The sequence below is a fragment of the Mustela nigripes genome, chromosome 4 (assembly GCF_022355385.1).
Source record: "Mustela nigripes isolate SB6536 chromosome 4, MUSNIG.SB6536, whole genome shotgun sequence".
NCBI classification, from domain to species: Eukaryota; Metazoa; Chordata; class Mammalia; order Carnivora; family Mustelidae; genus Mustela; species Mustela nigripes.
This window is the reverse complement of record NC_081560.1, coordinates 65,858,868-65,873,335: the sequence shown is the minus strand read 5'-3', so window position 1 is coordinate 65,873,335 and position 14,468 is coordinate 65,858,868. Positions and strand designations below refer to the sequence as shown.

At 40.1% G+C, this 14,468-nt stretch overlaps 1 protein-coding gene across 1 annotated transcript in view; it reads left to right on the top strand.

Annotated features, from left to right (window-relative positions):
* UMAD1 (UBAP1-MVB12-associated (UMA) domain containing 1) overlaps window positions 1-14,468 on the top strand; it is a 217,526-nt gene that overhangs the window by 27,361 nt on the left and 175,697 nt on the right. The window contains exon 2 of the mRNA XM_059396796.1: window positions 3,461-3,551. Within this exon, the coding sequence (XP_059252779.1) occupies window positions 3,461-3,551 (91 nt within the window). The remainder of the gene's footprint in view (window positions 1-3,460; window positions 3,552-14,468) is intronic.

The window sequence follows — 14,468 nt, the reverse complement described above, 5'->3', positions numbered from 1 at the left end:
TTCTTTTCTCTTACTCCTAATCTATTTCTTCCATGTCTGGAAATTGCTTGACTCATGGAACCCAAGTTGTCCCTCCTTTTCTAGTGTTTGTAATGTTCTAAAGGAAGAGACTGTAATATTATTCATTGCCAATCAGTCATACTAGCAACAAACTGATGGAGCCTGTGTGTAGTTTAAATTTGATGTTTTAGGTCATGGAAAGCTTAAATCCTTCACTTAATTAAGTTATAAATTCTGTACAAAACACTTGAATTAAAAAAAGAAACCAAGAGTCAGACGTTTAACTGATTGAGCCATCCGGGTGCCTCTTGGGCTGGCTTTTATAACAACAGATTTCAATTTTGGGGGCTTGAGACTGACTTATCAGAGCCCTTTTTATAATTTCCATGTTCGTTCCATTTCTGTTTTGTGACCAGACATGAAAAGGTATTGGAGGGGCACCTGCATGGCTCAGTCGGTTAAATACCTACCTTTAACTCAGGTCGTGATCCCACGATCCTGGAATTGAGCCCCGCATTGGGCTCCCAGCTCAGCAGAGAGCCTGCTTCTCCCTCTGCCTGCCATCCTCCCTGGAGTGCTCTCTCTCTCTCTCTGTCAAATAGATAAATAAACCTTAAAAAAAAAAGTATTGGAAATTTGAATCCTTCTATTAGAAGGCTTTACTTTACATGCTAGAACAGGAACCAGTTTTGAAAGGGCTTCTCTTTCTCTGTGTGTCACAAAGCTCCTTGATGTAGTGCCCTGATGGCACATGACACAGCGAACTGAGCAAGCCACATGGCCGCATCTGCCTCCAAGGAGGAAAGAACACTGCAGTCCTCTGTCCCCCTAAGCCAGAGAGCCAGTGAACAACCCGAATGATCCCGTGGTTCTCCTTTGTGATCATCACACACAGTTCTCCTCATTGTAGGCAAAATAACTCATCCCTCCCCAAGCGCAGTCATCTGAACTGTTCCATTCAGCCACAGCATCACACTCCAAGTCCAGTGTCTCTCCATCAGGCCCAAGGTGTGCCAGGTGTGTCTGGAGGCTTCGTGAATTAAAATGACCCATGCCCCGGCCCCTCCCACGCTGGTGGAACTGGGAAACATACTGCCTGGACCACTCTCACTCAGAAAGGGAATGGTAGTCATGGAATGGTAGCAATTCTGAAATGGAAATGAGCGACTAGGCTTTTTGGTGGGCCCCCACCTTGGGTTGGAGAATGCTTATTAATTATGCCCAGATTCTGCTTCCTGGAAAAGGACCCCAGTCCTTGTTCTCCATGCCCATTGGCTCCAGCCTCTTGGAGTTTCCTCCTTTTCTGGTAACTTCCTTGGCCACTAGAGAATGAGCCCTCACTGGGGTCTGAGCAGTTTTCCCTGGCAACTTTCTGTCTCTAGGGCTGTTCCAAATATCCACTAGTCATAGTCCTCCTTTAACACACACACACATATACATATTTATTTCAGAACAGAGGGAGAGGGAAAGAGAGAGAGAATCTCAAGCACACTCTAGTGAGAGCCCAGTGGAGGGCTCGATCCCATGACCCTGAGATCATGACCTGAGCCAGCTGCTTAACCGACCAAGCCACCCAGCTGCTCTGGTCTTGTTTTAAAGCCAGACCTACAGTTTTGGCTAGACATGTCTCAGATTTGCTACATCCCTCACTGCATTCACCCCGCAGGTGCTTCCTCCCTCCTTCTTTATTTGAGGGTAACTTTTCTCTGCTAGGCTTCAGCTGAAGACCTACCCTCTTCGTCCATTCCTGAACCATTTTATCCCAAGTAAAGGAATTGACTACGTGCCACATGGATCCATGCTGAGGTTTTAATATCAGGTGTAATGGTTGTATACTTGATTTGATGCTTAATCAACTGTAGTTCCTTCAGTGGCCTTCTTCCTCTTCTGTTCTTTTTTTTTTTTTTTAAGATTTTTATTTATTTATTTTTAAAGATCACAAGTAGGCAGAGAGGCAGGCAGAGAGAGAGAGGAGGAAGCAGGCTCCCCACTGAGTAGAGAGCCCGATGCGGGGCTCGATCCCAGGACCCCGGGATCATGACCTGAGCCGAAGGCAGAGGCTTTAACCCACTGAGCCACCCAGGTGCCCCTTCATTTTATTTTCAACTGCTTGAGGTTGAGAAGTTGGTTGCCTTTTCCAGTCTTTCAAGTCTTTAAATCTGAGCTCTATTTTTATAAATTCCTGCCTGTAAGCCAACCAGTTCTCTTCTAATACCATTTCATTCTCCCACAGGCTTCTCTTCATCTTACTCAACTATTCTTCGCATCTCACTCTCTGTCTTTTCATCTTTTGCACTTGCTTTTGCATCTAATCTCATTTTTCACCAGGTCCTTATGGGCCGTGTCTCCTTGTCCTCTATGGAGGATGCCAAACTATTTCCAGACCTTTCTTCTGGACCCGTCACTTATCTTATAAGTGTTTTCTTTGAGGATTTCAGAGGCTGTTCCTTTTCCTTTACTGAACAATTTTCTTGATCACATGCCTTGTGTTATTCTTCTCCAGTTGTTATTCCTTTAAAAGTAAAATCGGCCAAGTATGTTTATCAACAAATAAGCTCCATCACTGTCCATTCGGTTTCACGGCTTAGGGCAAGTCAACCTCTGCAAACCTCAGTACAGTTCTCCATTTTCAGAAGGCTTTGCTCAGATAAAATCTTTATTTACCCTCCCTACTTGCTCTTCTGGTGTGGGTGGAATATATGAAATTAAAATGCGGAGCACTTGCTGCCACCAAGACTTATGTTGCTTTGCTTATAGGGACTGTGCTCAGAATGTGACGTATCCTCTCAGGTTCCCCCAACTCCCTTTCCAGTTGTCTCTTAGGAGTTGTTGTCCTCCCTGAATGTACGATTTCTGAAAGAGAAATGTGGTGTGTGGGTATGTGTTGGGGTACAAAATCTTACCAACACAAAAGATCTGCATTGATGGGAATTTGAAGTTGCAATGGATACATTCAGCCCGCCAGTGTCTGAATCAGGTAACTGACTATGGAGTTTGTTAGAAGTGCCTTCCTTTCTTTTTTTTCAGGTGGCCTCAGTTTCATGATGCTTAAACTGATGGTGGCATGTCAAGAAACCTGGACAAGTTTTTGTTTTGTTTTGTTTTTCCTTTCCTCAGTCCAGTGTCTGTGTTATAGTTAGCGAGATCTTTCCAGATTCTGATGTTATCTGTTGATTTTAGTTTTATGTGTATAATTTCTTGTGTTATTTCCTGCCTGTTCAGAAATTTGATAGAGGTTGCATGGTTCAAAAGGCACATGTGGTTGTAAACTGGAAGTCTTTGCCCCTTAATTTCTGGGTTTGTCTTCTGACACCTGGAGGGGGCTTATGTTCTTAAGTCTGGTAATAGAATTCCTAAAAGTAATTATAGTGTTATCTCTGTGTTTGGCTTTTTACTAAAAATGGTAAGGCTTTTTTATATCTTCCTCTGAACTTGACATTATATAGTGTTTCTGTTTCAGATAGCCGCAATGTTTCCCTTCTTCAGAAAATCTCCAGAATCTAAAAAGCCTTCCACACCAGAGACAGAAGCAGATGGATTTGTCCTTTTAGGTGAGTCTTTTTAAGAAATAATCATAATTAGCTGAAGAATTTTTTCTTTAAAAGATTACTTGGAAATTATGTGATTGATTTTTTAAATTAGTTCCTTCTAATTCTAGAATTCATTTATGTATATGAAATCTATAAAAATAAAGGTCATCAATCACTTAGAATATTGTCATCAAGTCATACACTTCTTATATATTACTTTGGCTGTATCCTTCAAATTAAATGTGAAAAATCATCCCTTTTTTTCCTACATGATAAGCTGGTCAACCTTTTTAATTGTGAAAAACCAGAAGTCTTGAAGGATCCTTGGTAGATTCAAGTTCTGTTTTATAAATAGCACCAAACCTTGCTTCTTAAATTAGCATCTGAAATTAAATTAGACATCCAATAAATAATTTACTGGATGAAGTATACTTTTTAAATATGTTAAATTGTGTCTTCTCTGTGTTTGTTAAGACTGGTTTATTTTCTGTTATAAAACTGATACCTGCACTTATTATGATTTTGGTGGCTTAAAAAAAAAAAAAAAAAAGTTCTTTCAAACAAATACTATGCTCTTTCCAAAGGGAATTCTGAAAAAAAACATTTCCTTCATGTCACTATGTCTTTCCCCCTGAGGAGGAGATTTGCAGTCTTTGTATAGTTCTTCCCAGAAATTCTCTCCCCAGAGGGTGGTGAGCCAAAACCCAATGTTCCCACGTAGCAGGCATCCTCTTCCACTCTGGACTTCCTCCTGCCAAATTCAGCTCCTTCCTCAAGAAGTTGTGCATGAATTCATAGGGCATTTGCTCCCTGGGATGTTTCTCAGGTGTCTCCCTTTCTAGATTCTAGTTTCCTACCTCTTAACAGTCTTTATCTTGGTCCTGTCAGACCAGAGTCCCCTTGCATTGGCAAATGTTCTGTATGTCTTTGAGAAGTGGAAGATGGCTCCTTGGATTTAAGGGTCATCCTGAATTTTCAGTTTAGGCCCTCTCAGAGCCAGGGTTCCTGCTGTGCCTCTTTTCCCATACTTTTAGAAGTGTACGTGGGTGGGTCTCTGCCTCTTCAGCCCTTCTCTTTAGGATCTGGTCTCTCACAGAAATGACACAATGGTTTTGCCCATCTGGCCCTCTTCCATTGCTAGGCCTTAATCTCTGGGAGACCAGATTATAGTTTTTCTTGTGGCTAAATATTACCTTAGACTATCCCATCTTTTCCACAGTCGAGTTCTGGCAGGCCAGAATACACAGTGCTGGCAGATGCCCTTTCCCTTCTGGCACTTTCTCTGAATTGCCTTATATTGTCCTGGGACGGGGCAATAGCCCTGGTGGTCAGATTTCTTTTCTCTCTGCCCAGATCTCCTCCACCTCAGGCAAAATAGTGAGGCATTGTTTGACCAGGGTCAGTGGTTTTTCTGGGGAACTTTCTGATAGGTATAAACTGGGGTGCCATGCACACGCCTATTTATCTGGCCCTTCTTACCACATCAGGAGTTTATGCCATGGCTTCCTGGTCAGAACTGGCTCCGTCAGTCCCAACTTCCGTTCCTTGAAATCTGCCAGCATTGCTTCCCTTTTACCTCCTGAATTAGCTTCACTACTGAACCTCAAGGATGCCTCTGGTCTCTTCTTTAGGCCTTTCACAAGAAATTTATCTCTCAAAATTTGCTTCAACAAAGCCTGATGTTCCCAGCTCAATTCTTTATTTTTCTGTAGTCTGAACACATATGTGGAGAACTTTGCTACTTTCTGTTGTTTCATGATTTGAAATCAACATTATTATTTTTGTAATCAAATAGCCATCTAAAGGCTGTGAGAGATGCGCACAGACATCTTTGAGAGCATGGGCAGTTTCTAATGCTGGGCCTCGGCAACTCTTTATACATCTTCTTCACCTCTCTGGCTCTCTGGCCCACGCTTAGCAGCACTTTAGGGCTAATTTTTAACCACAGGCCAAAACACTCCAGCTGCTGCTCTTTCTGAAGTCTCCAGTGTCTGGTGGCTTGAAACATGTAAATGCTTCACTTTCGCTAGCTAGACCAATAGGGGCACAGTTTCCAGGCGATTCTACCTCAGTGGGTGAAGCTTATTTGCTGTGGACCTTTCCTCTTCTAGAAAAGACTCTGGTTTAAGACACTGTCTTTAGCTGAGCCTCAGAAGATACAGAAACTTGCAGATTTGCTAATTCACGAGGAAACTTCCAGCACTACATGACTCTGATCTGCTCTCATGTTCCAGCTGTGCCATCTGATATACCTAAGCTCTAAGGGTACATTTTCCCAAAAGCCAACATGCTGTACTTTAAGGGCATTTTCCCAGGACCATCTCGGAAGGAGTCGGGTAGGTTCTGTCCCTGCACGGTACCTCCCCCGCAGCAACCATGGTGACACTTCTGTCGTCGTTCTACCTCAGTGATATAATTTGAAATGCAGCTGGTGGTACTCCCTCTTTCAGATGACCCAAGTCACACAAGTCCCATAGATGTCTGCTGAGACTTTCTCGTCCATCTGCTTCCATGAGTGTTGATGCTTGTCTCTGTTTAGCCCTGTTTCCCTCCAGGTACAAAGCTTTACCCCTTCGCCACTTTCCGTGAAAAATCTTTGCATCTACCTACTGTTCTGTGAGCTTAGTTACTCTCCTGAAGTTGTGGTGGTATCAGCCAGCATCAGCATCAGCTCTCTCTTCCTGTGTCTCCTTTCTCTTCTCATTGATCACACCACCTCCCTTCTTTCTCAGGAACACCTCAGAGGCACTGTGGGGAAGCGCAGATAAGAATCCTGACTCGAGCCAGACCTGTTGGCTCAGTACCCTGGCTCTCCAACTTGCCAGAGTCTCTGTTTTAAGGGAGGCAGAACTTCTCACTCCTCCTAAGGTCTCTGCCTGGGCCTAGGAAATACAAACACATAGGACGCAATGACAGGAGGGAAGCATGCAGATTTTTCCATGTACATGGAAGCTCCTCCCACCCCAGGAAAATGAAGACCAAAGAAATGGCAAAACCTATGTGCTTATATACCAGGTTAAACAAAGAGGCCCTTATGGAAGAGTAAAGAATGTGGGGAGACAAAAGGAATATAAGAGTTATTTTAACAGGGTCTTTTGTACAGAGTTCTCTTGGCCTCAGTTCTCCACCTCTGCTGATAGGAGTACTTCTTTCCTCCTGGCATCTTCTCTAGGGGACTTTATCTCCTGCTTTTAGGAAGGAAAGGGAAGGCCAGAAAGCCCTTCTTGCACCTGCTCTTTTTCAAGAGCCTTCAGCTGAGAACAGTCCTTATGCCAGAGTGGCATATTTTGGAATAGTGTATATGCCACCCCCCACCATTTTGGGCAAGTTATATAACCTCCGGGGGTGGGAGGGCATTTAGAAAATGAGCACAAAAATAATACCAACCCCATAGGGTTATGGAGAGGATTAAGTGGGTTACCATGTGTAAAGTGCTTAGAACAGCCCTGTCAGTGAAATGGTAGTATTATGTCCACGTACAGGTGAGAACTTAACTTCTCTGAGTTCCTCCAGCTAATGTGTAGCCAATCTGGAAGGAGTCCAGGCAATCTGACTTTGGAGCCTAATCCTCTTAACCACTAAGCTACCCATCTTTTTTTTTTTTTTTTTTTTAATGTCATAATATCTTTTTAAATTTTAAGACATCAGTGACATTTTAAGCCCTTCAAAAAAAATTTTACATTGTGTTCCTTACTTTTTCAAAGAGAAAGTGTTGTGTTTCTTTGGTTTCATTTTTAAATAAAAGTGTTGGTTGTTCATAAAGTTGGGCTATGATTTTGGCTACCTTAAACCTTTTGGTATGTAATATGTAATGTATAATAGTCTAAATATTTTTAACTATATCAGACAACAGTAATCTTAATGAGGTTGAGGTTGGAAGATAGTATACATTATTTAGTTAGTAAAAAAATGCACTGACAGTCAGGGACTTAATTGATTTGACTGGTAAAAGTCAGGACAGATTATTAGGCATATAATAAGCTGTCTTTAAAAATGGTTTTTAAAGGGGTTACCACTTTAAAAGTGGTAACCTCTTTTTTTAAAGCTGACTTGTTCTGCTAAGTTGTTCCTTTTTATCATGTGATAACATACTGACAAATGTAATACCCACTTTAGTCTCAGTGCATACTGTGTAAAATATTTGGGAAAATGCCGAATAGGTCAAATGGTAGATATGAAATGCTCTTACTAACATGCTCCATATTGCACACATATATTTTGGTCATCATATATCCACATAACTTTCTTTGCCCTCATGTGCAATAGATACACTGCAGGAAAATAAATGTATATAATGGGTTCTGTTGTGTTTTGGAAGTGATACAACTAAATAAAGACTTAGAAACACAATTATATTTATGATAACAACTTCTTCTTGATATGGATTCTACAGAATTTGTGAGGTTATCATTGTATGTTTCTAAAATGGTCAGTAAATTATGTTGTGAAAGGTATGAATTATCTCTTTTTTCCCCCTCCAGAGTACCTTTTACTCTAGGCAATTCTTCCTGCTTATTTAACACAAAGAGGCTTTGGGTCCCAAAGATTAGATGGCATTGTTGAGTTGCTGAAGTCAACATCCCGCGGCTTGAAACTCAGGGTTCAGGCACAGCCTAGGTACTTTGATGATAATAGGAATAGCTGGGATGTTGGTATACAATTAGCTCACTTTTGGACAGAAGGCTTTTTCCCTGTTAAGGTTTCCAAAGCTTTCAGCCTTTGTGAAATGTCGAGCGTGTTGAATAAGGATGGGGTGGGGGTGGGGGGAAGCCTTGTAGAAAAACATCCTTTCCCTTGTAACCAGTTCCCATTCACATAAGAAGGTAATAGCTATCCCTTCATTCAGTAATGAAGTTGAAGTAATCCTCCAGGGTACGCGTTTTACACAAAAACAAATTGCAGTTTTCATTTGCATCACTGGGTGGCGATTTTTCTTAGTTTTATACTAGTGTTTAAAACCCCAGAGAGCGTGGTAACTATTTGTAATTACCAGGGTTTTCTTGTGTTATGACATGTTTAATTGTACTTTTAAGACATTATCTTTAAGTTGATTACAAATTTACTACTGTAGTGTGCAACCTCGTAGTTATTTTAAATTAAGGAAAAGGGTATCTGTTGCCTAGACGTTGGCATATAATTCCTTCCAAAACTAAGACAAAGGCATGAATTAGCTTATTATGTTATGGCAAGAAGAAGGAAAAATAAAAGCAACAAGAAAACCCCACAGAATGTAAGATGAAAAGGATTAATTTAGATTACTCTTGTTATGTTCGCTGACATGGTTGACCAGATATTGAATAGGGCTTTGGACCTGGCAGAATGAAATAGGGCAAGGACTGCCCTGAAGATGGAAGGGCTTAGGTTATGGTAGAGGCGACGTTCATCACAGCTTTCAGAATTTGCAGGTGCTTCTTAAAGTAGGGCACGGGGACCCATAGTTCCCAATAAGCTAGTTCTTTCGTAAAACTGAATCGAGAATCAGAGTTTAGTAATTCAGTGGCTTGGATTTCATCATCTTTGAAGTATTAATATTGAAATATGTAACTTAGTCTCACCTTCTGTTTTCCAGTTGAAATGATAGATCAGATTTTGAAACGTAATGGCTTATTTTTTAAGATCCTCATCCTCAGAATGATTCAAACCGTCTGTACACACTCCAGTTAAACCATTCCATTTTTATATGGGAATTTTTGGTAATCTCTTTATCTCTGTGCTCCTTTCTTTATTTAAAAGTGGAAATTTGGCTGTGTACAAGACTAATTTACATTCTAAGAGATGAGGGACTGTAAGTCACTTTGAGTCTCTCTAGGACCAAAGGCTTTAATTAAAACAACAAAGATAAAAACTAAGCATACTTTTAGTGTGTGCTTTCTATTTTTACTCCCTTTTCTTAGAACAGAAGTATACCAAATCTTTTTAAAAAATAGAGTGTTGATGGATTAAAAAAGCAACTGACCCTATTCGTATCTCTTTACCCATGTATTGTGATATCCAGAAAAACTCAAATTGCAATTACTTTACTTAGCAATCTTTGTATTTTTACTCTGACCTTTCAGTTCTAAAGCAAGTGTGCCAGGATTTTTCAACTAACTTCATCATGCACTTGTTTATTTTCCCACTATGGATAGAATTAATAGGACTTTCACATTCATTGGCTCCTAATTCTAGTTTACCCGTTCATCTAGCGACACTTTGGAGTTGGAAGTGTTGAGGCACGTCTGTCCCGTGTAGAGCGTACCCCCTGTCTTGTCTCCTGGACTGAGCAGGTTAGAAGGAACATCATGGGGCAAAGGAGAGGTGTGGACCATACTGAGAAGCAGAACTGAGCCTGCTGTTTCATACACTTTTCATACACTTAATTGTGAGCAAGTCAGTCATTCATCCTGGGACTCAGTGATGTCAGTTGGATGATCTTTTTCTTTGCCTCCCTGGTTCTAACCCTCCTGTGCATTAGAGAGCACTTTGAAAAGACGCTGGTGCTGGGACCTCCAGAATCCATATATTCTGGCTAGAGAGACCTGGGATTCGACACAGACAGGAATTTTTTTTTCTTTCAGTGTTCTCCAGACAGTTCGAGTGTGCATGCAGAGCCCAGCACCATGGCTATTCTTTTTTCTGTGATTTAGTGCTCATACACCAGCAAACACTTTGGAAAGGACCTCATAAAAATATAGACTTACGGTTTCTCTTCTACTGTAGTTAAGCCATAAACAAATAAACAACAAGCAAACAAAACCACAACATTTCTAGGTTAAACACACATCCTTTCAAACACCAGGTAAAAAGCAGAAAGCTTGAAGTTTCTTAATATATTTGGAAACTTAAATCTTTTTTTTTTTTTAATCAGTGGAGCAGCTGAGAAACTTTTTATTAACCTAATTACACAAATGTGAATTCCAAGTGGCCTATAACCCTTTTCGTCTTTAGCCAGAGTACATCTGTGTGATGGATTAACACCTGTAAGATCTTCAGAAGAGCTTTTTCTTTGAATTAAAACCTTCGGGCAGCCATATTTTTCCTGTAGCTATTGGGGGGGTGGGCGGTCAGTGACTGGTTTACTCTGCTGCTGTTTCCCGGAGGGCACTTACTTAGGCAATATCAGTAGGGAAGCAATTGAAGCACGCGACACCATATTTCATAAATGAGTTTCCTCTAGTATTTTGTTGGAGGCTTTCATGATCCTATATCTTCCACATTTGAGACTATTTAACTAACATTGTGATGAGTAGTTTTTATATTTGAGCTTAAAATTTTATATTTTCTTTCATTCTATTGAGGAAATAAAAATGAGGATGACAAAGTAAAATGTACACTATAAGCACGGTACTTTGTACTGGCAATTCAGGTAGGGTCGGAAGACCTAAGTGTTGGCTTTCTGGTAATCTGAATAATACGACTGTATCCTTTCATATTTTAGTGGTTGTCTTACTCAGCATCTATTTTTTTCCTTTGAATGCAACCAAAGCATGTTATGAAAGGAACGATTCTTACAAGGGTAGCACATTAATCTTCATAAATGTGAATTTCTAAAAAACGTATCTTCTTCCTTTAGTCTGTCATCCCTAGAATTAGAGTGTCACCTCAGTATAGCATTATCTAATAAAGTCATCCACAAGAAAAACATCTAAAATTTGTGTGATGGAGTTTTTTCTTATTCGAGTGATCACTAGTTGAACTTTCCTGTGCACCCCCTCTGTCACAGGTGCTCTGCTCTTTGTTGAAAAGGCTGCAGATTCCTGGGCCTGACCCCTGCTTAGTGAAACAGAATCTTTGGAGCTCTAGCCTGAGAATAAGCATTTTTTAAAAAAGCAACACATCGGACTTTTCTATGACAAAAGAGACAAGAATATACAATGGGGGAAAGAAAGTCTCTTCAACAAATGGTGCTGGGGAAACTGGATGGCTACATACAAAAGAACAAAAGAGGACCACTTTTGGACACCCTACAAAAAAATAAACTCAAAGTGGATTAAAGACCTGGGGCGCCTGGGTGGCTCAGTGGGTTAAAGCCTCTGCCTTCTGCTCAGGTCGTGATCTCAGGGTCCTGGGATCCAGCCCTGCATTGGGCTCTCTGCTCAGCGGGGAGCCTGCTTCCCACCCCCCACCCCCCACCTCCCACTCTGCCTAGTTGTGATCTCTGTCTGTCAAATAAATAAATAAAATCTTTTGTTAAAAAAAGTAGATTAAAGACCTAAATAGAGACCTAAAACTATAAAACTCCTAGAAAAGAACATAGGAAGTAATTTCTCTGACATCAGCTGTAGTGACTTCTTTCTAGATGTCTTCCTCAGGCAAGGGAAACAAAAGCAAAAATAAACTGTTAGGACCATGCCGCAATAAAAAGATTTTGGACAGCAAAGGAAACCAAAACAAGGCAACCTACTGAATGGCAGAAGATGTTTCCAAGTGGTATATCTGATAAGGGGTTACTATTCAAAATATGCAAAGAACTTATATAACCCAAAACCAAAAAATCAAATAATCCAATTTAAAAAATGGGCAGAGGTCCTGAATAGACATTTTTTTCAAAGAAAATATACAGATGGCCAACAGACACATGAAATGATGCTCCTACTAATAAGGGAAATGCAAATCAAATCCACAATGAGTTATCACTTTGCATCTGTCAGAATGGCGAAGATCAAAAAGACAAGAAATAACACGTGTTAGCAAGAATGTTGAGGGAAGGGGAGCACTTGTGCACCACTGGCGGGAAGGGAAATGGGGACAGCCACTGTGCGAAACGGTATGGAGATTCCTCAAAAAATTAAAAATAGAACACATGATCCAGTAATTCCACTACTGGGTATTTATCCAAAGAATAGGAAAACACTAATTCAAAGGGATATATGTGCCCCTATGTTCATTGCAGCATTATTTACAATAGCCAAATTATGGAAGCAGCCTATGTCCATTGATAAAGATGTGGGGTACACACACACATATACACTGGAATATTACTCAGCCATAAATATGAAATCTTGCAATTTGCAACACATGGGTAGATCGAGAGGGTATAAAGCCAAGTGAAATAAGTCAGAGAAAGACAAATACCATATGATCTCACTTGTGTGAAATTAAGAAACAAAGCAAACGAACAAAGCAAAAAGAACAAACCAAAAATCAGACTTTTAACTCTATAGAGAACAAACTGATGGTTACCAGAGAGGAGGTGGGTCAGGGGTTGGGTGAGGTAGTTGACAGGGATTAAGAGTACACTTACCTCAGGGCACTTGGGTGGCTCAGTGGGTTAAGCCTCTGCCTTCGGCTCAGGTCATGGTCTCAGGGTCCTGGGATTGAGCCCCGCATTGGGCTCTGCTTAGCAGGGTGCCTGCTTACCCCCTCTGTCTCTACCTGCCTCTCTGCCAACTTGTGCTCTCTCTCTCTGTCAAATAAATAAAAGTCAAAAAAAAAAAAAGGAGTACACTTATCTTGATGAGCACTGAGTAATATATGGAACTGTTAACTTGCTATATTGCACACCTGAAACTAATACAACACTGTGTGTCAACTATACTGAATTCTAAAAAAAGAATTTCTGCTACACCGTGGTTATTAGTTAAATTATAAACATCCTACAATTTTTCATTAAAAAGTCACACTTTTATGATTATACGTACATACATACTATGTATATATATATATACAGAGATATACATTAGTCATGTTTTTAATGAGAATTATATATACTAAAACCTTACATTATGGTATAAATGACTTAAAGGAGCCATCGTTCTGAAATTTTTCAGTATTCTAAGTCAAATCACTCAGTTCTAAACTTAGGAATGATTTATTTTTATTTCTGGCATCAATTATTTCCTGATGTACAAGGTGAAAATATGCTTGGCAGCACCGAAGGAAAACGAACCCTTAAAATAGTTTGTTGATGGATTGGTGGAAAGAGTTTAGTAACTGTGATAACCAGCCATTGTCCCTGTTGGTCTCCCTATGTCAGGAGTTCTTAGCCATGATGACTGGGGAGCTGAGTAGAGTGGTCTATAAACCTCCTGAGATTATAGGCAAAATTTTGTATTTGCATTTTTCTGAGGAGAAGGTTCCTTGCATTTCCTCAGATTCTCAAAGGTCTGTGACCCTAAAGAGGTTAAAGAATCCCATTTCTAGATGTTGCTATGTATCCAGATATTAACTAGCCCCTTGGGCTGTGTGATCTTAGGGTATTTTTATTTTAAGGTCAGAGTTAGCACAGTCATTGTCAGAGGTGTGTCACATCTCATTGGCCACTTGAACTAGCTTGGCTTCAGAAAACAGAATGACTTTTAGCAGCTAAAAGGAAATTAAGGAATAATTACTATAATGTGAGATATGTAGACAAGGCAGTATCTCTAAGGAGGTTAAGTGTCTCTAAGTGTCTAGACTTACTAAAATAAAAATTAAGATAAAAATAAAAATTAAATAACATCTCAAAACAATACTATTGAACATCGGGTGTTCGATAGAATGACTTGTACCATTAGGGACAGCTCATTCATGTGTTGGTGTTTCTCTGTCTTGTCAGTGTATACGTGCATATTTTTCCAGTGGTACATTTGGGACATGATACTGCAATTGGTTTTGCTGTTAGAAAAACTAAAAGCATGCAGATGATAATAGAGATGTACAGATCCCAAACCGTGACTGGAGAACTCTTTTACTTGTTACATTAAATATGTAATTAGCAATGATAGTTTACTCTTGGTTTGCTTGTATATGGACCTGTCAGTGTTCTTACAGTAGTTCTTCTATCATTCTTCTGTAATGTTATTTAAATTTTTATTTTTATGTTTTACCACTTGGATTGTAACCTCCTTCTAGACCTATCTTGTGTGCTGTGTGTCTTACCTAATAGCACAATCAGTTCCATAAAGCACATCCTCAATCTACATATTGGCGACAGTTTTTAAAATGACTTCTGGATCACTTAGTACTTGGTTAGAAAAC